Source organism: Lontra canadensis, unplaced genomic scaffold, assembly GCF_010015895.1.
Source record: "Lontra canadensis isolate GAN:19392208 unplaced genomic scaffold, GSC_riverotter_1.0 scaffold109, whole genome shotgun sequence".
NCBI classification, from domain to species: Eukaryota; Metazoa; Chordata; class Mammalia; order Carnivora; family Mustelidae; genus Lontra; species Lontra canadensis.
The window spans coordinates 5,791,547-5,814,482 of NW_022631103.1; the positions used below are offsets into that span (position 1 = coordinate 5,791,547).

Sequence of the window (22,936 nt, forward strand, 5' to 3'; positions counted from 1 at the left end):
AACTCTTGGTCTACACCAGTGCAAATAAAGGTTAAATCTCTCACTAACCATCATGAACTAGCCTAATAACTCACGAGAGGCTATGGAAAAAGAAACCGAGAAAGCAGGTGTGCAGACTTAATTAAAACGTGCAAAACCCGCACAACCGCAGGCAAACGTACTTTATCCTCACATATCCCCTAGTATCGGCGGCGAGGTCCGCAAGCAGGGGAACTTCTACCGCGCCAAAAAACACGATCCTGCGAGCTGGGCCTAGTAACACAGGGGCTTTTCTTCCGAACGGTGTCCCGACCGGAGCTTGCGCTGAATGCCGGGGCTCCTATTGGCCACGCACCGTGGGGGAGGAGGAGACTGGCGGGGAGAGAGACGGGAGGAGGGGAGAAGGGGGCAAGGCCTTTTCCCTGCCCCCTCCTGGCCCCCTCCGCAGGCAGCCGCCTGGCGCCTCGTGCGTGGTTACTATGCAAATTGCAGCGATTGCGGAAATAAACAAGGGGGTAGGGAGAGGAGAGAGGGACTGCGAATCGATTGCAACTTCTGCAAAGTCTCATACAATCCAAAGCACACAAGGCAAAACCAGAGAGAATCTGAGAACCAGCCAGCCCGGGTTGGATTGCTATCAAAAGAGGAGAGAGACAGTGAGAGAGGCAGAGAGAGTGCATTGCTATTGCAAAAGCCCTCTGATTTGGAGTTTAAAAAAAAAAAAAAAAAAAAAAAAATCTCCAAGAAGCCTGCAATTGGCCAACAGCTTTAAAAAAAAAATCTCTTCCGGGTTTTCAACGGTTCCAAGTTTATTTAGATCTTTTTTTTTAATGCAAAAAAAAAGGGGGACAACAAATGAAGCAATTCGTCTGAACATTTTAAAGTTTCTCACGTACTCTTTTTACATTGCAATGGTACGTGGTACATCTTAAACTTTCTATTTTTCGTTTATACGATGTGTGTTTTATAAACAACAATAATGGCAGAATGATTTTGTTTAATGGCTAAGACTTTAAAATTTCTCTGGCTTGCATATGCGTTTTAGTGATTGCTGGGTGAGTGTCTATTGTGATGGTTTTGTTTTAAAGACGTAGCTTTGTGGATGGCTTTTTTTTTCTTTCTTTCTTTCTTTCTTTTTTCCTTTTTGCTATGTGGATCAAAGACCGGGTTTCCTTTTTTTTTTTTTTAACCCCGAGATTTGAAAAAATTGCTGAGCTTGACAGATTTTTTTCCTCCTAGCGCTTGCTCGGTTCCAGAAAGGGGGGGGGGGGGAATCCTGTACGTGCTCTGTTCTGTAAAAAGACGTCTGGCCTCAGCAGTCAACCAAACTCGAAAAGAAATGTCTGGACCCGGAGAATAATTGACGATTCGATCCTCTAATCAATGGGACAACATGGGAGATTGACAAGAGCCTTATCCAATCATGAGGAGGCTTGGGTGTACAATGGTTCTGAGACCAGTAGCCAGAGGGGGCGGGGCAGAAAAGATCTGAAGTTCTCTGCGGCTCTGAAGGGGATGGTGTGGTTCAAGCTGTCAAAGCTACAAGCTCTTCCGGATTTAGCAAGCACAATAGGAAAGAGTTTTTGAGTTTAAGAAAAAAAAAAACCTGGGGAATTTTTGCATGAAGTGTAATGCCTTCTTAACTGGCTTTCAGAAAAAGAAAAATTCTTCTAGAGAAAAATTAACTTTGAATTATTATTTTTAAATTCGGGGAAGCTGTTGACTGTTGTGGAAGGGGAGGGTCAACTTTTTAAAAATGCGTGGCTTAAAAACTTGCCTGAACTACAGGATGGTATTGAGCTCTGGGAAGTAACATATTGAATACGCAGCATTGCAAAACTTCCCTGGTTATCTTTGAAGCTTTGACTTTTCAAGTACTTGGAAGGGATAGGAAAGCCTCTCTTCTTGAACTCTAAACAACAGTTTTAAGAGAGAGAATGTTTCACAGGTGGACTGACAGCTGTTTTATACATTTGAAAGGAAGAGGAGGAGAGTGTGTGTGTTTTCTCCACTTTTCTTGAATTCTGCTGTTTAAATATATGGTCAGTAGCAAATAGGATATTAAGACTGGCCAAGTTCACATTTGTTCTTGTTACCACAACAACCCCTGTGGAGGGTGTGTGTGGAAGATTGCTGACTTGCTAACTCTTAGTTGGAGTCTGGCCTCTTGGACAAGTCTTTGATACCAATCCAGTGGAAACCAACTGCAGTAGCTTGTCTTGGAGACAGTAACTGGCAGCCTCTGACTAAAGTACATCCATCTCTTCCTTCCCTCTGAGCATTGTAGACACCTAATTCTGTTGGGAAGTGAATGGAAAATAGTATGGGCTCTTTCTCATCTTTGGATTAAATTTCCATCGAGCTATTTCCCAAGGCTTTCGGCCTTCTAATCAAATCTGGTTTGGAAATTTGACGTTAAAATCCACTTGGATGCTCAGTTCAGCAACATTATTCAATTTCGTATTATATGCATCTAAGAAAAATCTGCACACAAGTGACCAGTAGGTCAAAAAACTAGAGAAAAATATTGGAAAATGCTAGTGATAAAGTTAGTCCTGGTAAGAACTACAGAGTTAATGGCATTGTCACTTATGAACCCCAATTTTATCTTTACTGCTTGGGGCATTAAAATCTAAATCATATTAAGATCTTCCTATCAAGTAACCTCCAAAATGAGAAGTATTTGTGCTATACATATAAGTGAAACCTTATTGACGTAATTTATATATCTAAGAGGATTTCACTAAAGCTGGCAAGGTAACATTTCTGCAAATAAAACACAGTAAATGCAAGGCTGGGCTCTGTGCCAGGAAGAATATGGATAGCAGAGAGCATGACAGGAGGCTCCTTTGCGCAAAGACAATCCCATTTCAAGGCAGCCTCCCAGCACTTGCAAAATAAATGATTGGAGCGGTTATTTCCAATAAGGGGTTTATCCTTCCTAACAATGGGTCATTTATATGATTGCAGTAAACTAGCTTTTGTACTTCACCTGTTTCCTACAACTGTTCTCTCTACTGTCCTTTCTCCCTTCTCTCCTCCTTCCACCCCTGCTCTCGCTCAAGTGTCTTAGTATCTTTGTGAACTCTGGACAAGGATTTACTTTTGCAACTTGGGAAGAGGGGAAAGAGTTGGAAATGTTTTTACCCCCAGACTGCCCTTTGAGGAACATCTGTTTCTTTGTGTGTGTGTTTAAATTTATGCCTGTTGGAGAGAAAGTTACCAGAAGCCTTTCTGTAACTGTAACTCTTCTACTGTATTTTTCTCAGTCTTGTTTCCAAAGGCTGTAGTTGGAACTGTGCTTTGTAGTGTTTCCCCCGCCTCCCCCCCCCCTCCAACCCGCGGGGGAGGGAGCGGGAGCTGGCGGAGATAGGAGAGAAAGCAGGAGCGGATGTGAAGGGCTTTGGTGCTGAACTTGGATCCAGCCCTTGCCTAGAGGGCGCAAACAATCGTCCCATATCCAAAAGTCTTACGAAGGGCGCCAAAAGTTACTTAAGATAATATTGCTAACCGCAGAAAGCTGGAAATCGCGGGCACATTCACTGCTGCAACAAAAGAAGTTTTTAAACTAGAAATATCAGCATTAAATTACTTTTCCCTATTTTTAAAAACCAGGGCGATGTGCCAGTCTTTTTAAAAAAATTCCTTTTCTCTTTCTTAAGATTCAGTTAAAAGTAAGAATCTTTCTTGTTTTGGAAAGAGGCAGATGTGAAGTCTATCTTTTAATACAGCAAAAAAAAAAAAAAAAAAAAAAAAAGAAAAAGAAAAGAAAAAAGAAAAAGAAAAAAAAAGATTTTAATCTGCTCTGGAAGAGAGCTTCCCAAGAGCACACACGGAACAATAACTTCTCACTGTGCCTCAGTTACATGTTGGGACCGTCCGCCAGAAACTTCTATCGAGGAAACTTGGAGCGAGTTGAAGTTATAGATCCCAGCAAAGGTTTTTGTGGCCAGGGAGGTTGTCTCTGTAACTCAGCTTAGCTTTTAGGACGTTTCTCTTCTACTGAAATTAAAGAGGAACCAAGGGAAAGCAGTTGTTTAGTTGGGGGAAAATGGGACTCTCTCATTAAAGATTTAAGTCATTATCTCCCCTCGTCCCGTAATGAATAATTTCAGAGATTTCCAAGGATATTTAGGAGCAGAGTATGTGAACATGGGTCTTGAGCATTCAGAAATTCTTTTAGCCATAAAGTAACTGGAGAAGAAGCATCAAATGATTTTAGACAGATGCAGAATATTTCAGAGGACTGTATTTTGCTTTCTCCAGTAACATATTTCTTGCTCCTTACTTATAAAAGGGGAGGGGGTGCGGTGGGGGAGCATAGTCTGGATGAGAGTGACCTTAGCATGTCACCTCACACTCACCTGCAGAGTGGGCATTCCTACAGGAGTTTCCTCTCTCCAGAGGCTCCCTGGCTATGTAACCTCTCCCAAGGTGCAGATTCTCCTGTCTGTGTGCCAGTGCCTTTCACCCTGATCTTTCCTTTCGGAATTTTGAGAAGGATTCTCAGATGCAGCAGGCTTGCAAACTAGAGTGAGGAAGATGAGGAGGAGGGGATGGGATGGGGATCAGAAGGAAGAAGGGGTTTTTTGGTTTGTTTGGCTTCTTTCTTTCTTTCTTTCCATCAGGGAGGAAAGCCTGGAGAAAAAAAATATGAGGTTAAAAAAACTGGAAAAGCAGGCTTATTGGCAACTTGCCAAACCCTAAAAACCACCCTTTTTTTCTGCCAAAATAATACTTTACCAAACCTAAAATAATTGCAGGAAGCTCTTTTCCATTTTAAGAACGATTACCTGGGGGAGGAAAAAAGAGGGGATTCTTAAAAGGCACCCTTCCAGAGGTGTCCCAGGAACAGGGACGGTAATGATAGCCTGTGTCCAGTTTTGGGCACGCGTTTGTGGACCAGAATATCTCCCTTCCCTTAGGGGACATCCCTTTCACATTTTTTTTTTCCTCCTAAAAAGAAAAAGATGTCACAGTTAAACCACTGTTGTTTCTGAACGCGATAGAACTTTTTCTATGGCGTCTGTGTTCAGACCCACTAGTTTCACAGTCCTGGGAGGGAGAACGCTCATTAATCTCCGCCTCCTTTTCTCCAGACAACCCCCCCCTCACCCCCCAAATCCGGTGACTCTTCTGTGTGAAATTATTCCCCACCACCCCCGCTTCTGAATGCCATAGGACTGAAGCTGCACAAAGTTTGCAGGATTTTGTGCATAATTACCTCTACCGACGATCTATTCCCACAGAAAGCTCCGTTGGAGAGATTACAATGCTTTGAGCCGTACCGCATTTCAGAGGGGGAAAAAAAGTTACCTAGGAGGTCTGATTTTTTAAAAAATTTGCATACATGCAAATTTGCCCCCTGGCCTTCTCCTCGGTTTTCTCCGTGCCCTACACAGTGAACCGGGAGCGCAGGGCAACCTGGCAAAGTTGCCCAAGTCCTCCACCGAGGTCCGCGAAGGTCTGCGGCGGGGCTTGGGGGATGGGGATGAGGAAAAGTAGTTTTGTTTGCTTAAGCACATCCTGTGGCAGCCTATAGCTGCCCGGGAGTACAGACTGTAACTGCTCCTCACTGCGTTACCCAGTAATGCGCTGAGCGGGGAAGCGGGGGCGGGGGGGGCAGAGGGAGCGAGAGAGCCTGCGAGCGAGGGAGCGAGAGAGGGAGCGAGCGAGCGAGCGCGAGCGGCCGCGGAGGCTCTGGACCCGGCTGGCCGCGCGGCGCCGCAGCCGCCCCCTCCCCCACGCGCCCCCCCCCCCCACCCCGGCGGCGGCGCGAGCGGGCGGCGGCTGTGCGGTGCGGTGCAGAGCGGAGGCGGAGGCGGGCGCGCGGGCAGCTCGCCGGCACCCGGCCGGGCGGGCGCGGGAGCGGGAAAGGGTGCGCTATGCCTTTAACGCCCGCGTACAGTAGACATGTATAGTGGAGTGTAGGGAAACTCTAGGCGGGGTTAAAGTTCAGCTCATGGAGCGGCAATCGCGCTGGCTGGCTGGCTGCAGTTGAGCCGAGTTGGAAATGTGAACGCAAGAAGCAGGCTTGATTTTTTTTCTCCCCCCTTCTCTCTCTCTCTCTTCCTCTCTCCCTCTTTCTCCTTTCTCACCCGCACTCACGCACACCTCCAAACCGCACACCCAGACGCACACGCACACCCCACCGCCCGGCAGTTATGTATTCTCCGCTCTGTCTCACCCAGGTAAGCAGCTGTTTGGATGCGGCGGGGTTGGGGGGGGGGCCCGGGGTTGCGGGGGCAGACCTAGGGCTGGGCGCGGGGTACGGGGGACAGTCGCGCCGGCCGGGCCCGGGGCATGTGTCTTGGTGTGTGCTCGTGTCTGCGCGTGTTTCGGTGTGTGTGTGCGCGTGTGCTCGTGGGGGGGCAGAAATACAGCTTTAAGAAAGTAACTTTGTTTCCATGCGGGTGCATTCCTCTTGCACGGCCATTTGTGTGGGCACATGGCTAATGGCGCCCTCTTATTAATGCGTTAATTAATATCGGGGCGACTGACTGCGGAACGGCGGTGTTTTCGGACGCCCCGCACGTGTTTCGGCGGGGTTGCAGCCCATGACGCGCTGAAATCTGGACTCAGCGTTTCTGCAGCCGGCAGGCCGGTTTCTGTAGTTCCGCGGCTCCCGGGGAGGGGGCCGCCGACGGAGCCCACCGCCCACCCCGCACGCTCGGGGCAGCTGAAAGCCCCGGGTGCGGGAGAAGTCACGACCCTGCGCCCACGGCCCGCGCGCGGAGCCCGCGCCGCGGCAGCCTCCCCAAACTCTTACTTTTGTTTATTGTTTGTCAGCCTTTGGGGTCCGGCCGCGGGAGGGACGCGGGCCGGCGTCCCGGGCCCGGCCGGGACAGCGCCCCTCCGACGCCGGCGTGCGGCTGCGAGCCGGTCCCCGGGCTCGGCGGAGCGGGGCTGCGTGGACGCGCGTCCCCCCGCGCCGGCCGGGTGGAGCCTGCGTCCTCGCCGCTCATCGCCCGCTCGCTTTCCCGAGTGAAAGTTTCGCTGTCGGGACGAGCCCACGCTGCGCAGCGCGGCGAGCGCCGGAGGCCGAGGGCCGCGCGGGCCGGGGAGCGCCGGGCGGAGTTGGGCTCCCGGCTGCGAGCCCGAGCAGCAACGCCCGGCCGGACGCGGCTCCCCCCGCCGCCTCCCGCCAGCGCCGCCGCGGGACTCGGGCAGCTCCGCGCGCAGGACGGGGCCAACTTTTCCCCTCCGACTCTGCTCAGAGCATGGGTCTCTCTCGCCCCCCCACCCCCGCCCCTCCTTCCCATGCCCTCCCTTTCCATCCCTCTCTTGTCTGCACCACCCTTAGGCAAAATATTGCTACTTCACGGCTCCAAATCTGGTCCCTTTTGAATATATTATTTATTTTCTTTGACTAAAAGGCATGTAGTCAAAGTGATTTTGCGCTGAAGACAATTTTTGAAAAAAAGTGTGAGCTTTCATACTGTTTTGGTACATTGCGATCTGACCATTAATCACCTACATGAAGTTGTATGCTTCAAGTAAAATGTTTATTTACCACTCCCTTAAAAAACCTGCTACCACTTATTGCTTTCATTTAGCAGGAGATAACGGTTTAACTGGAATACTTTATGGAAGGTTAGAAAGTATCAATAATTTTTTCCTTTTCCTCTCCAGATTCTGGATTTATTTCTCACATGACAGCCTTATTGCAATATCTAACAGGAATAATACTGGTTATTTGATCTCAGAAGACTCTTAAATGCATCTTTTATGTAGAAATGGTCTGTTTGGGATTTAGGCCTAGCATTAGTAATGGATAGCAGTTGCTTTTAGTTACTGTAAAAGTTTTTTATTTTTCCCTAACAAACTTCCAAAGTTCCTATTTTAGTAACTTGTGGAAGTATGGAATGAAACTTTTCCAACCACTTCTGGCAAGGTTCACAATTGCATATGGATAAGATGCAAAGTGTAAGAGAATTTGAATGAGTTATGACTACAGTGGAAATGCTGAGATTCAAAGGCTGAAGTTCTTGCTGGCAGAAGTTTGCAACATAGAGAACTTGTAGACAATACCAGGGTGCTGCAATGGTGGGGCATGACCTTAGCAGACACATGAGTGTCTTCTCAAGTGAGCTCTGCAGAGAAAAATTTATATTTTGGGTTGGTGCATATATGAGGATACCTGTGTATCCATGCAGGCCCAGGACATAGTCAGGTACCTGACAAAGGCGATTCTCTTGGTTCACGAGCTATTATCACATTAAGAAAGTTTTTTTTTTTTTAAACATATTTGGCAGTGTGATTGATACACTCACTAGGCCTTCTTCTGGAAACCCCAGTAAAAGAAACACTTAGTGTAACAGTTGGTGAAGAAATTATACTTTAAATAGTGAACAAGAGCCACGTATTTTGGGTTCTTCTTTTAAAAATTGATTAACAATTTTATTTAACTTGCTGGAATACTTATAAAGCTGTAGAGCCAGTTTTAGAAAGAAAACTTGGGTAGTTTATTGGTCATTGAAGAAAGTTCAGTAAGCACAGTGGCAGAAATACTCTAAATGAAAGAATAAACTCCATCTACGTGTATGCAATTTTTAAAACTTTATCAAGAAAATGTCAGGCGTCTTCTTTTTGTCCATACAAGCGTATCATAACCAAATCGTTTACCTGGCCATAGAATGATAACCCGGTAGAAATTTATAGGTGAACCTTTAAAAGTAGTTCCAGCAATATCAACGTTCAGTGGTTTTTAAACTTGGCTTACTTACAAACAGATCAACATTTAAGGTGCTGATTCAAAGTCATACTGCTTTTGAAACAGGTTTTCAGGTTTGTTTTCATTGATGGTCTATAACTTTCTCACTGAGTGCACGTGTAGAATATTCTTTATTATCTCCTGAATATTTTGAAATAGTACGTAGCTTATGGCAGTATGTGCAGCAACATGATTTATAGGGGCTTACTTTTTAAAAAAAATTAATTTATGCTGGGCCTTGACATTTCCTGCAAGTTAATGATTTTCTTTACTTTTGATGATCTGGTCTATTTCTAATTGTGAGTTGAGAAAGATGACTAGCTCTTTAATAGTACATGTGAGTAAAGTTGTACAAAATATTGTGCACTTTTATTGGCACATTCTTGAAACCTTTGGGGAGTAATAAGTTGTACATACTTTTGGTGCACAATTGGGGACTTAGATTATTCTTAATGATTAGTTGACATGGTTGTCCTCATTTGAGGGTTTTTATGTTTTTATGATGAGCTATATAGGCATTTGGTTGGCAGGTAAACAAAATGAACACGAATGAACGCGGTTCGCAGTTCTGTGAGAAGCATACTATGAGTCTCTTCAGACACTTAAATGCCATATTAGAATGTCTTTTTTAGGCAAGGCTTATTCTTATTAATGAAGCTTTTGAATAAGATAACATTTTAACATAAATGTGAATTGTTTGGAACTTAGTTGTTCTTTGCTTTATAAAACAGGCCTGAGATTTTAAGATGAAATCTTCCTTTTGGTGAAAGCTCACTTTATAGTTAAGGTAGACTCCAGGAGTTCTTAACATAATACCACAGAGCCTTGGTCCCTAGCATGTTCTGTGCATATAAGAAAATAAGTCAATGTGAAGGACTGTTTCAAACCCCAATTTTATGTATTTTAGAACATTTCAAGGATGAGCTCAGAATTTAGTAATGTTTAAATGCTTTGCGGTTTGGCTTATACCTTATTAGATAAACTGTGACTTGAAAACACCCCCTCCCCACCATCATTTCTCTCTTTTAAAGTATGGCAATAAGAAAGATTCTTAAACATCAGACATTTAAAATGTTTATGGTAAAGAATAATATAATTCTTGTATTTTTTTCTGCTCCCTCTCCACTTGAAGAATGCACACACGTTAGAAAAGCTACTTTTCTTTTAGATTTTTATTGAAAAAGAGCAGTTTTCAAAGCTAAATTTGAAATGCAGAGCCTGAAATTTGTCCAGAGAGGAAAAAGATAAATGTCAATTATTGAAGTGATTTATTATATATTACATTAATATGTACTTTTAAAAATAGTCATATGTAATGTTCAGATGATTGATTATAATTTATAATATTTTAACAGACGTGACAAAATATTTTTCCAATTTTAACCACTCAGTTTACATTTGAACATTTGAAAATTTAATAATTTCTTTATAGTAATAATATTTTGGACATTACAGTTACTTGTGCCTCCAAAGTATATATTTAGGTGGATAGTACAAACTGAAAAAGAATGCATTTTATAATATTTGTCTGTCCTACACCCTTTTTAAAAAAAGGCATCAGATATCTTTTTGGTGTTCTTATCCTCATTTATCTGAAAGTAAATAATTTATCTTCTGGGGGTTTGTGCGGCAGAGAGAAGTTATGTAAGATTAGTGTGGGTTGGTTAATCAAAAGTTAGATGTACTCAGAAAGCTTTGTGGAGGTTACTGTTTAATTTTTCTTTAATTTTGTATTTCCTAAGCAAATATCAAGTTAAAGAATCAAACATTTTCATAAGACAGTAAGAAAAACTTAAATGTTTTAAATTGAATTTTATTTTCGGGTTACTTGAATCTTAAGAGGCAACCGTGGGGGTTTTCCTGGAATCTCATAAACATTAAATGTACCAGGTTCTCTATTTCCTTGTGAGAAAAAGCTTGAAATACTAATTTCAAAAATTAAGTAAAGATTCTCTTTTTTAGCGATGATTATTACCGAAGGCATTTTACAAAATTAACTGTATTTAGTTGCAACCCTGTTGTCACAATGACGCATTCTATTTACTCTCTGGCATGTATGCTTTTCTTTGTTCCCCCCCCTTTTTTTTCTTTTTGTTTCATTCCCATAGTATCAGCAAGTATGTCTTGGAAATAGATCTTTTATTTCAGCCTGAAGAATATGAAATTCATCTTTTGCATATGCCAGATTTTTCTAAGTTTTTGACTAAAAAAATTATATGCAACTGTAATCCTTAAGAAGGAATTAAGATGTTACCAAAATGCCTAAGAAACAGATTAGCGTCTCCATGCAGTATTTTTAGAGGGAAAGTCTTTGTTTTCATTGATCGGGGAAATGATTTTTTTTTTGCTCCTAGACTTCCATAAACATTGACTGGCATCTAAATGTTTAGGATTTGCCAATCTGGCGGCCGAGCCCTGGGTGTACTACAAGTAGTGAGGTCAAGGCTGGAGCAAAATTAGATATGCCTTTCTTGAAATAGGGTTAAGATTATATATTGTTATAAACATTTCAATACATTTCACGTACTATCTAAAGGACTTGGGACCTAGGCTTGGCAGTAGACCCCGGTGCACGTTGGTGAACATACCAACAGATTTTTAAATTTTTAGCCGTTTTCTTTTTTGAGATTGTGAGGCATGATACTGACAGTTTTCCTTTTCTCCCCCCTCAGACTTCCCATAGGCACCCTCTGTGTAATTTTGGTACTGTAATGCTCGAGTCAGCTTTCAAGTGAAATAAGCATTGTTTTGTTTTGTTTTTAAAATGACCATCTGAAGAAAAGTTGTTTCCTTTTGTTTTCACTATAGTTATATTTTTGTTGTCATTCATTTCTCTAGGATGAATTTCATCCTTTCATTGAAGCACTTCTGCCCCACGTCCGAGCCTTCGCCTACACATGGTTCAACCTGCAGGCCCGAAAACGAAAATACTTCAAAAAACATGAAAAGCGTATGTCAAAAGAAGAAGAGAGAGCCGTGAAGGATGAGTTGCTAAGTGAAAAACCAGAGGTCAAGCAGAAGTGGGCATCTCGACTCCTGGCCAAGTTACGGAAAGACATCCGACCTGAGTACCGAGAGGATTTTGTTCTTACAGTTACGGGGAAAAAGCCTCCATGTTGTGTTCTTTCCAACCCAGACCAGAAAGGCAAGATGCGAAGAATTGACTGCCTTCGCCAGGCAGATAAAGTCTGGAGGTTGGACCTTGTTATGGTGATTTTATTTAAAGGTATTCCGCTCGAAAGTACTGATGGTGAGCGCCTGGTAAAGTCCCCACAGTGCTCGAACCCCGGGCTCTGTGTGCAGCCGCACCACATAGGGGTTTCTGTTAAGGAACTCGATTTATATTTGGCATACTTTGTGCATGCAGCAGGTAAGTGCGATGGAGAGAAGTTGTTCACTTTCTTGTGTGTCTCTTTTCTGATGTCCTCTATGTGCCGGGCCAGTCCCGCACCGTCTGAGTTGCAGGCCACAGTGCAGACAGACAGTGTGCTTTCAGAGGTAGACCAGAGTCAGAACAGCCAGAAGCCCCCCTCCCCTCCCCTCCCCTTGTCCGAGGGCACAGCTTCATTCAGGTGGAAAAGCATAGCTTTGAGAGGACTCTCACCAAGTTAAGGTCTTTTGGCAAGTCGTGTTATCAAAGGTGTTGGTAGTTGTGTGATATGTTTAAATCCCAATTTTCGGTGATGGGTGAGAGAAGCCTCATAAAACAGTTGGAATAAAGGGGTATTATAAATGGCAATGATCGCGTTTAAAAAGCATGGAGTTTGGTTGGTGAGACAGTATTTTTAGTTGCTTATCTTCTGGGAGTGTTTTTAACCTGCTGGGGCCTCTTGAAGCCCCTGCTAATTAAGAAAAGGTGGTGAGAGTACTAGCAAATTGCTGATCATTTATGAAGGAAAAAGAATTACATGAATACACAAACGTAGTAGCTTTGTTTTTAGGAATTCCTGTTGTCTAGGATAGCTGAGGAAGAAACAAACCAGCTCTCTAAGTAATTGATGGCAAGGTTAATCTTAAAAGTAACCAGCCTGGGTTGTGCATGAATGCACCAAGAAATCGATATTGATCATTGATTTAGTGAGTTGCTTTGATTGGTGATAAGATTCGTTATTGTTTCAAGGCTGTTTTCAAGGCATGTTTTACCTGTGTATATTATAGCATTCAGGCTAAAACTATTGAGCACTGAGTAAAAGAATGCATTTCTACTTTGTTTCTTTTGCCTTGTTTTAGACAAAAGGTTCATTGTGTTATGGGAAAGCTCAAGTCTTGTGTAACTTGTTGACTTTTTATATGTACACATCGGCCTTGCTAGATTTTACCTTCATGGCGGTTCCTTGAGCCAGATGGAGGAAAGAAGGTTATGGAATCCTACCAGTAGGCTGTTTTGGGGTTCATATATTTACATATTTTTTCACAAAGGAGAAAGGTGCTACCTGTAAAAACCTGTTTTTGCAAAATGTTTTTAATTCTAAGACTGAGCTTTTTTTTTTTTTTAAAGAAGTCAGCTGATAGCCTATTCTCTTTTATTTTTCTCAATATATGTTTTAGAAAGAGAACTTTTGTTACCCATCTGTCCTTACATAAGAAACTGGAGAAATTAACTTTGCAAGCATGTCACATTATCATTTGCATTCTGTTGGCAGGGGATAGATGAGTATTTTAGAGGATGTGATCTGTAAGTGTTTCAAATATTTGGGTTTTGGAGAATGTATACTTAATTGTAAGGAGTGCCTGTTGCTGTAGCCTGTTCTTCCTAGTGAAATGAAAAGGCACCACCTCTCCAGTGACCTCTAGACAGGAACAAGTATCCCTTTCTTAATCCCCTTTTCACCCTATTGTTACATTGTTTTCTCTATTGAAAAAGCAGAGTTAAATTTTTAAAAAATTTATTTGCGTGTGTAAGTGGAGGTTCTGACGGAAAGGCAAGGCACAAAAAAAAGGATGGGTGTTATCAGTGCTTTCAGGGAGGACTCCTTAAGATCTTGTGTTTAATCTTTTCAGTATTTAGAAAAGTAAATAATTTATCAACTCTAACAAATGCTCTAATTGAACCAATAGAGAAAAATGAGGGTGCCAACAGGTGGTACACATCCTGGTGTGTGCTTTCTTACAAGGTACCTCGAAACGGAACACCGGTTACGTTTTTGTCGGTGGGAGCAGCACCCGTTCTGAATTTTAGGTATAAGTATTTTCCTTCGATTCAAAGAGCTGCAGCCTTCGGAGCTAATGCCATCACGTGTATTCTCTTGCGTCGGTGACCGTTCGTTACTGGGCCGTGGCTCCAAATCCCTGAGCTAACACGGCTGCTGGTGGTTTTGGTACCCGAAGGGTTTATGTTGGTGAAGTGACAGGTAGAAGGTTGCTTGGGAGAGTTAGCATCCTTATTGCTTATGAAAGATTTATTGACAGCAACGTGGATCAGACTACCTTTCGGTTTGGTTTTCCTGAGGTATCCCAGAATCCCTTGGTAGGCCTGACTGGCAGCCAAGTGTGAGGCCATTGGCTTTCACAGAGCACTGTGATGGCTGCTGCTCGGTGCACGCAAAAGGACGCTCGCAGAAGAAAATATTAAGGGCCTTTTGTCTGAAAATATTTCAGATTTGATTTAGAGACCTGTGATTTGTGGAAGGGAAGCTAGTTGCCAATACAAATATGAGGTAGATCGGTCAACTTACATACAACTGATTTGACAAGCATCTGTTATAATACTGAAGATTTGTAAACACTAAACAATGTTTTTACCTCCTTAAAAGTTTTGAGAACTTGCCAGTATTGGCAAGAGGCAGAGACTCTGAAACGTGCTTCAAGAAACATGCCAAAACCATTGTGGCCTTTTCACCTATGGTGGATTTTCCAACCCCCCTCTCTCTTATAGTCTTGTATTTTTTTTTTCTTTCAAAATGCCATTTTCTTCCCTCTAGATAGCCCCGCAAATGAGATTTTTTTCCCCTTCCAAAAATGTGTACGATAGTTACTGCTTCATGCCTCGGCCTTTTCTTTGGTAGGAGGTTGAAATCTTAGGACACACTGTAAATACTGGAAGCCAGTGCAGAATCAGTCATTTTTTAAAAGTGCAGGTGATGTAGTCTAAAACTTATTGAGATGCTAAAATACAATACCTAAACTACATTCTGATTTTTTTTTTTTCTAAATCTGGTAGCATTCAGGCAGTGTGAATTTTGTGGCTGATAAACAGTAACAAGTGTAATGAAATTGGAGTGATTCCATAAGCCTGAGAATTTCATCTCGTTAAAAGTATAAAAGAGCAAAACCATTTTATGCCCTTAATTTGGTCTTTATTTGAGTTGTCCTTCCATAGGTATCGTATGACAACTTGAAGATATTATGGAATTGTGGCAAATGGTTTTCTTTGTGGGCGTGTAACAGTAAAGCTAATTTATGACCAGTCTTTACCAGATGATCTGTATCAGAATCTACAATATACCCGGCACGTGGCAAGGTCACAATTTAAGTTGTTAAGGTCATAACCTTAGCCACCAGGCATTTGACCTTTTAGATAAAGTTAACCTTTGTTCATTAGTAGGCACTCAACCGAGAACTTTCTGGAGAGTTTTTTTTTTTTTTTTTTTTAACTGCATCTGTATACTTCTGGTAATGTAATCAGATTCTAGAAAGATTTCTCAGTTTAGTTAAATTTTTTAAGAGGTTAGACTTTTTTAAGGACTCACCTTTTGGATAGAGGTAAGTTGCTGTGTCTACACCCCAGAATGACAGAGTCACAATTTATTTTCGATAGTTATTACCTGCTGCAAGATGGAATGAAACAATGAGGCAGCTATATGGAGACAATTAGAAAGTACAATTAAATAAATAGCATTATATTTAAATCAACTAAGTAAAGCCTTTGCCTAACTTTCCAGCGGCAGTAGGCCCAAAAGCAAAATCGCCACAAGCATCTTCACTTTTTACAGATGAGGACTTTTCTAAGATTGGAAATTTTTTTTAGTGGCGTTAAAATTTGCTTTGAGAGACTAATAAATGACCAATATTTGTCAGGTAATGACTGTCATTGTTAATTCTCCAGTGACAGAGTGATTGAATCTGTCCTAAGGATAGCACGAGGAGTGTTAGTTGTAAGGTGGAGAGTGACCATTTTTCCACAGTAATGTTTTAGTACAGTAGCTACTGGTTGCTTCCACGCTACCCGTTACTGCCTGTCCTTAGTTTTGCTTGGAACAGGAATAGTAACAGTCCTGCCACTCGCTGAAAGAGCTGTTTGCAGTGTTTTGGAAGTCTGGTACCTGTTCCGGAAACCTGTACAGCCAGTATTACTGATTACCACATTACTCGTACCATATTGTTCATTTAATTATGCTGTTGTGAATGCTCATTTTAAATTATTTACATTCTGCTAGTTTTGCTCTGATATGCCACGTATTATTCCATTTCAACAAAGACAGAGATACTCCCATTCAGGTGCATTTTAGTTTTATTTTGGCTCCGTGATTGCCATTCCTTCATATAGTAATAGAGAAAGCCGTGATATGCAGATAGACCAGATGGTCATGTTGACAGATTGAGAATTCACTTCCTACTGCTTCAGAGCAGGTGTAAGATTGGGAGTGTCTGTGTATGAGCGTGTGTGTGCTTCATGTTCATGTGTGTGCACATTCGGGCTGCACACACAGGGCTGTTGAGAGCAGTGCAAATGATTTCTTTTTTTAAAAAAACTGGTACTTTAAATACCATACAACTCTATGCATAAGGTTATCCATGCATATAGAATCATTATTGTAAAAAATTTTAAATGAAAATGTTAAATTGTTACAGTTTATAATTTTATGCTGAATGAGTTATGGTGATGTTTTAATTTTGGGCTAACTTATCATGTTAGTTTATGGCAGTATTGCATATCTAAAATATGTTCAATATATTTTGTTAGCAGACGTACATGTGTATGTGTGTTTATGCTCAAGTTTAAGGTCATACATTATGTAATTAAACTTTTTCAGTACCTTAATAAACTCCCTAATAGAAAGTTCTGTAGTTAGTTCCCGTGATTTATAATAGTAAGCTGTATTTAGAAAAAGAAGGTGTAAGACTAACATACAGTGATGTTCAAAATTAAGAGTAAGTGCCACCCTATCCAAATTCTTACTCCAACCTTAAACCGAACTCAAGATGGATTTTGTGGCTGACTGATCCATTTGAAATCATTGGTGTATGCACCGTTCTAAAAAATTTCATTTATCTTTCTATTTATCTTTTAATTCTTTTAAGAAAATAGCACTGACAGTCCACAAACTTGAGAAAATATGGCTTTTGTATCCTTGACTGTTTTAGGCATAACTTGAGGGTAGTAACAATATCCTTTATCTAGAATGTAGTAACAGTATCCTTTATCTAGAATGTAGTGAAAAAGATGGAAATTCAAAGGCAGACAGGGTATAGGAATAGGGGGAAGGGTTGTTCTGGAGTAAACTTATGAACAGAGGTCAGCTCGTTTATGGCTAAGAGGTTTGAGTGTTGGTAAAAATTTCCCAATGCTGCTGGCTTAGATTTGCCTTGTCTTCTTTTCCACCCAGTGATGAATAGCATTAATTTAAACCTATTTAGGGCTGGTGTGGGAGAAACCACAGCCTTTGTTGTGGTCACTGCTGTACACAGTAGGACTGGGTGTTTGACTTGGTTAAGGCCTCAAGCTGCTTCCAGAGGGTACAGAATGGCTTGTCAGTTTTTTAAAACTTGCACAGAAGCAGCAACAATTCTAATTGCTCGCAAATGTTAATATAGATTACCAAAAGCAATTTTGAGGTTAGAATAGAGGAAAAAACATGAAATACAGATTGAATTCACTAAATGTGCAGAACACTGGTTTCTTAGCATTTCAGCAGTCATTTCCCCAATTTTATTTAGAGATTAGATTTTGTTTTTAAATGCATTATAAACTGTAAATCCTTGGGAGGTGGGATAAGGAGAAGGAAGAAGTCAGGTGGAGGAGGAAGAGAATGACCTGGCATCCTTTGTTAAGAGAAACATAAAACTGTGAATTTAATCGCAAATGGAGATGCTCTCAAAAGTGTTTTGGTTTAAGTAATGACTGTAAAAGGATCCTGAGCAGAAGATATCAAGTGGAGAATTTTATAATCCATCTCCCCACATTTTATTGCATAGTTTGTTTGAGACGAGGAGACTATTTGGGGCTTTTGGAGTTTCTGATCAAATTTTAAGAAAAGAAAAGTTTTGCAAAAATTCTTTGTATCGTTTAAGGGTCCGGCCAGTAAGGGATACTGTGGCATACATAAACTTGGAAAAGGGGCTATTTGAGATATTTGCTATTATTACCATTTTGCTTTTTAAGGTGTCATCAAAATTTTGGCTGTTGCTTAGGCAGCTGTAGGATACAAATTATCGATCCAAACTTTAGAGTCCCTGTAAACTTACCAGAATTCTCCAGCTGCTTCTTAGACAGGAATGACTTTTACTCTCGGTGTTTCCCAAAATATTAGAAAACAGCGCTTTCATGTTTTGTTATGATCATTTCACAGTGTAAGAGTATATTTTCTCTAACGGAATTAACCCTCCTGTTAATGTTCTAGTTAAATAAACATGGCTTACGAGGCAAAAAAATAAGTCCACACATGACAAATTGCGACAACTCTGTAGAGAGGATGCTTTTGCTGTTCTGTTTGTCAAAGAAACCAAATAAGATAAAATTGAGAGAAAGAAGTTCTTTTTCCTTAGTTATGTGTTTTGGCGAGCGTTGGTCTTTTTTAATGTGTAAGATACTGCTAATCCAAACGCAGACCTGATCAGGATGGTCATAATAGCTAGAGATGGAAGTGGAGTAACCTTAGTGTTCTTTGAGACCTTTACACTTATTTTTCTTCATGGCTTTCGCATGCTTTCCTAGTGGTAAATATTTTGGACCTAGATCAATTGATAATAGAGAAAGGGAGACGGATGGAAGACAGGAAGGCAGGAAGACAGATAACTTTTATTGAGTTGTCTCTTTTGCGGCAAGCATTATACTAAGTTTTGCCATGCATTGTAGCCTTCTCTCTCTCTCTCTCTCTCTCTCTCTTTTTTTGGTTTTTCTTTCTTTCTCTCTCTCTCATTTTTTAAAAAATTCACAGTAATATTGCAAATAAGTAATGCATTCTCCATTTGTACAGGTGAAAATAAAGTCTCAGAGTATCCAAGTAACTGGTGCACAGTAAGATGAAAGCCAGGCTTTCTGATTCCAAACCCAGTACTCTTCACCAGGCAGTTTAGATCCATTCTGTATACCTCTCGGTGTCCTATTGTCTGGGGGTTAGATGTCTTTTAAATGGTATCACGCACCAGCTTGAATTAGAGGGAAGGAAAAAAAGTCAAGATCCTGACCCTCCCCATGGAGATATTCTACTGTGGTGTCCAGTTCCTAGGCATAGGCCGAGGCTATACCTGGTTAGGAGAGGGAGAAAATGTTCTTATGCTTTTGTCAGGATTGGGGTTAAAAATCTGGAGTTACTTGATTTTTCTTGTTCTAAAAATGTTGAAGTTTGGTGAATAGAAGCATTATTACACAGGTTTAAAAAATGTTTTTTTTTCCTGTTTGTAAGATAGATGAATTGGTTCTAGATGCTTTGGGAAACCACTGAGAATTAAAGCAAGTGTGAGTTTAAAAATCAGAATTGCACGTAATATTTTACTAGGTAAATTTCTGTCCGTATTTTCTTATGTGCACAGGAGGTATATTTCTAACTTCCCTTAATGATTAGATTGAAAATTTTAAAATTTGCTTTACTCCAAAAAGACCTTTGATTCTGGCCTTGTGCATAATTATTTAAAAGAAAGCAAAATTGAGTTTTATTAGTTTAAAATTGTTTTTTAATTTAAAAGAAAAAGCAGAAAAATTGAAAGTAGGAACAGGGTTCATCTTAATCTCCTTAAATGACTGATTTATTGATGGATTTATTTAATGCTGTTATTTTCATTTCTTTAAGCAAGATTAGTTCTTAATGACTTCAGTGCAAAAATTGAAAGCCCCATTCAGTGTGAATTTTATAATTGTAAACAGAAAAAAAAGACCAGTAATTATAATTTATACTATATTCATTATATGTATATTAAGTCTTCTAGGGTTTATTTAAAAAATAAGCTGCTGAACTGAACTTATATTGACCAAAATAGAAATGTAGCTTTCTTCTTAAGTTTCTTTTTTAGAAATGCTCATAAATCTAAAAGTTGTGGAGTATCAGTTATGCCAGCAAGGGAAAACTGAAGTATGTAAATAAAAGTGTAAACTGGAAATAAGAGGATTGGAATAAAAAAATTAAACTCACACCCATTGTTCTATACTGCCTACCTTTTGATGTCTGTGATGAGTATTTATGGTGGTCCCAATAATCTTTGAGTTTCCAGACATAAATAATTTCCAGAGCATATATATTCATAAATATGCTTTAATGGATATTTTTGAAATGCTCTATAGGTTGAAAACATGGCATGAAAGAAAAGTCACAATAAAACATATTTTTAAAAATGAATACTATTTAAAAATTTCTATGTATGCCTGTTTAGCATCTGCCATTATCAGGCTGTTGTCTTTGTTGCTATGGTTTGGGGGATTTTTATTTCCCTTTGTAATTTTGCCAGCCCATGATTGGGTAGTGCAACATGTTCATGCTGTTGGAGAAGACGTGTCTGTGGTGAGTTACATAGCTGGCTCTGAGTGGTAATTTCAAGTATGGAAAGGTATTTGTTAGTGGGTAATAGGAACTGTGTTGCTACAATATTAATCATCATTTAATTTTTAAAATTAGGGACATACCACTTACTATGGGAAGCCCAGAACTACATGCCTGCCTCTTCCCCTATTGGAAGTATTTCGAACTCTGCGTGTTTTAATCTTAAAGGGATTATTTAGTTTTAAACTCCAACATAAAGTGAATATTTTACATGCAGGATCCCATCATTGTCACTTTCAAATATTCCATTGCCTTTCAAAAGAGCTGACATTACAAGTCCTTAGGTTGACAAATTCTCATCAACTTTTGTGAAAAATTTGGCTGCAGAAGGAGTAAAGTCAAAAGAGGGCCATAGACAGATGGATTTCAGTGTTAAGATGACATCAAGCCCTTCTTCGTGGCATTTTTAAACATTCCAAATGAGTGAGGAATGGAGATGCTTAAAGAGCTCACTATAGAATGAGTAATTAAGATCGTATGTATCTGCATGTAAACCTTCATCGCATACTATTAAACAGAGCTGTATGTGCTCAGACATAATGGCAGATCACCAGTGAAAATCATAAGTCTATTTTATGCCGAATACAATTCATAAATAATACTAGACACTAAAAATGTTGTCGATGGAAAACAGTGCATACCTGAGAGAACATTTGTAGCATTAAGTAATTGGAAGTTAAAGACGAGTGCCTTACAGACGTTTAAGATCAAGCCAGGATTCTGGGCAAGAATTTGGCAAAAGCTGATCAGTATCTTTGTATGACCGTAGCAAGATTTTTGCATAGATGCATATTATAGAAAAAAATCACTAGGTTAGTAAAGTCGCTGATTGATTCATTTAGTCGGCTTTTCCTCCTCTTCTTTTAAATGGTAGAAGTTCTCTTTTGGAGAGTAGTTTCAAGTAACTTCTGAGAATGAAGTCTTTGTAACTTGATGCTGTTCAACAGCATAACTATTGTTGTATGTTCCTGTCAGGGAAAGATAGTCATTGCAATACTTTTATTGTATAGCCTCTTAATATGTGACAAGGACTTTTATTAAGAATTCTTTTTTCTTTTAAATGTCCTTTTGGAAGTCCCTCCTCCTCCCCACCCAGTCAGGAATTACAGTGGTTTTTAACAAGAGTCATAGGAGTTTTTATTATCTTCTTGGTCGATTCATTGTATGGACAAGTCTTATTTTTAAAAAAAGGTTCTGGAGTTCATGTCCTTTAGATTTCCTGTAAAATAAAGTGGAGTGGTAATTAACAGAAAAGTGCCATCTCATCGGGCCCAGGATGTATACAACTCTTTGGAGAATGAGGATATTACAGCCTGAAATGTTAGGGCTGAAGAACTAATTGTTCTAAAGATATTTGCTCCTCATCTCAGAAAAGATGGCAAACATGCAAAATGGATAAATGTAATCCTTTGTACTTTTACCACCTACATTTTTAAACTACAGTGACTCTGATTTCTCTAGAAAGGTCAGAGGTTTCAGACAGAATGCTTTGTAATTCTTCAAAGAGAGACATTTTCACTTTTCCTAAAAAAAGCCTGATTATGCATAGCTTTTTACTTCATTTGCAGTTGAGCCTCAGAGGTTCTGGGGTGGGGGCAGTGCTGAGTAAGGGAAGCCGTGTCATGAGACAGCAGAATGGGACAGAAACAGATAGATTGGAGAGGATCATAGATTCACGTCTAGGGATACACATTTTTGGCCCTTTATTACCCATCACCTTGTTTGAAAGTGAAGACAGGGCGTTTTGCTTTGTACCAAAGCATTCTGTGATAGGTGCTAAGTATTTTGGGCCCTTCAAGGAGTTTATGTATTTGGGTGCCATTTCTTAGGTTTGGCTTTGTTGGTTTTCCTAAATTGTGGATATGGGTTTCTCTGGTTTTATGTGGGTTTCTTTTTTCTATTTTGTTTTCCTTTTGGACTTCTCCAAGTTTTGGAGAATTTTTCATGTTGGGTGGTGGGGGTGAGTAGAAGACTTTTGTTGAGTCACTTTCGTGAGTTACTCCTGTTCTTCAGGAAACAGGCTCACAGAGTGTTCGGAACTCAGTCAAGGTCTTGCCAGTAGTCAGTGGCAAAGCCAGGATTAAAGCCAGATCCATCAGAACCTGGACTTCTGTGGTTAACCTCTATAATATTTAAATTGGCTTTTCATATATATCATTAGCTCTTCATATAAACCTTAAACTTAGGTAGGAGAGGTATTATAATTGCCTTTGTGCAGGTGAAGAAGCAGAGGGTCTGAGTAATATGTCCACAGTAGGATGGTTAGTTAGTGGTTAGGACTTTTTAATCTCCAAGGTGCTCCCCAAGGTATCAGGCTCTCTCAGCTCTGCCCCTGAATTTATGGACTGAGTATAAGGTGTTTGCTGGAAGTACGGAATAGTGCTGAAAGCCATGGGTTTCTCTGAAGTTTAAAAAGTAGTGAGCAGCTAGAGCTTTCTCTGCTTTGCTAATAGATTTCAGAGTTTTAAACCTTGAAGGAAATGGAGAGGAAACCTTCGTTTTTACAAGGTGAGGACATTGAGCACCTGCATCCCAGGAGTTCTGAAGATAA

At 40.6% G+C, this 22,936-nt stretch overlaps 1 protein-coding gene across 6 annotated transcripts in view; it reads left to right on the forward strand.

The window, feature by feature from the left end:
* The first annotated feature begins 696 nt into the window (after positions 1 to 696).
* The window catches only part of NFIA (nuclear factor I A), a 362,345-nt gene continuing 340,105 nt past the window's right edge, over positions 697 to 22,936 (forward strand). The window contains exons 1-2 of one of the 6 annotated variants that reach the window (XM_032839786.1): positions 697 to 893; positions 11,531 to 12,062. In XM_032839786.1, the coding sequence (XP_032695677.1) occupies positions 810 to 893; positions 11,531 to 12,062 (616 nt within the window). In that variant the 5' untranslated portion in view covers positions 697 to 809. Of the gene's footprint in view, positions 894 to 5,776; positions 6,171 to 11,530; positions 12,063 to 22,936 lie in introns of those variants that run through there. The other 5 variants (XM_032839787.1, XM_032839785.1, XM_032839791.1 and 2 more) reach the window with 5 other exon arrangements.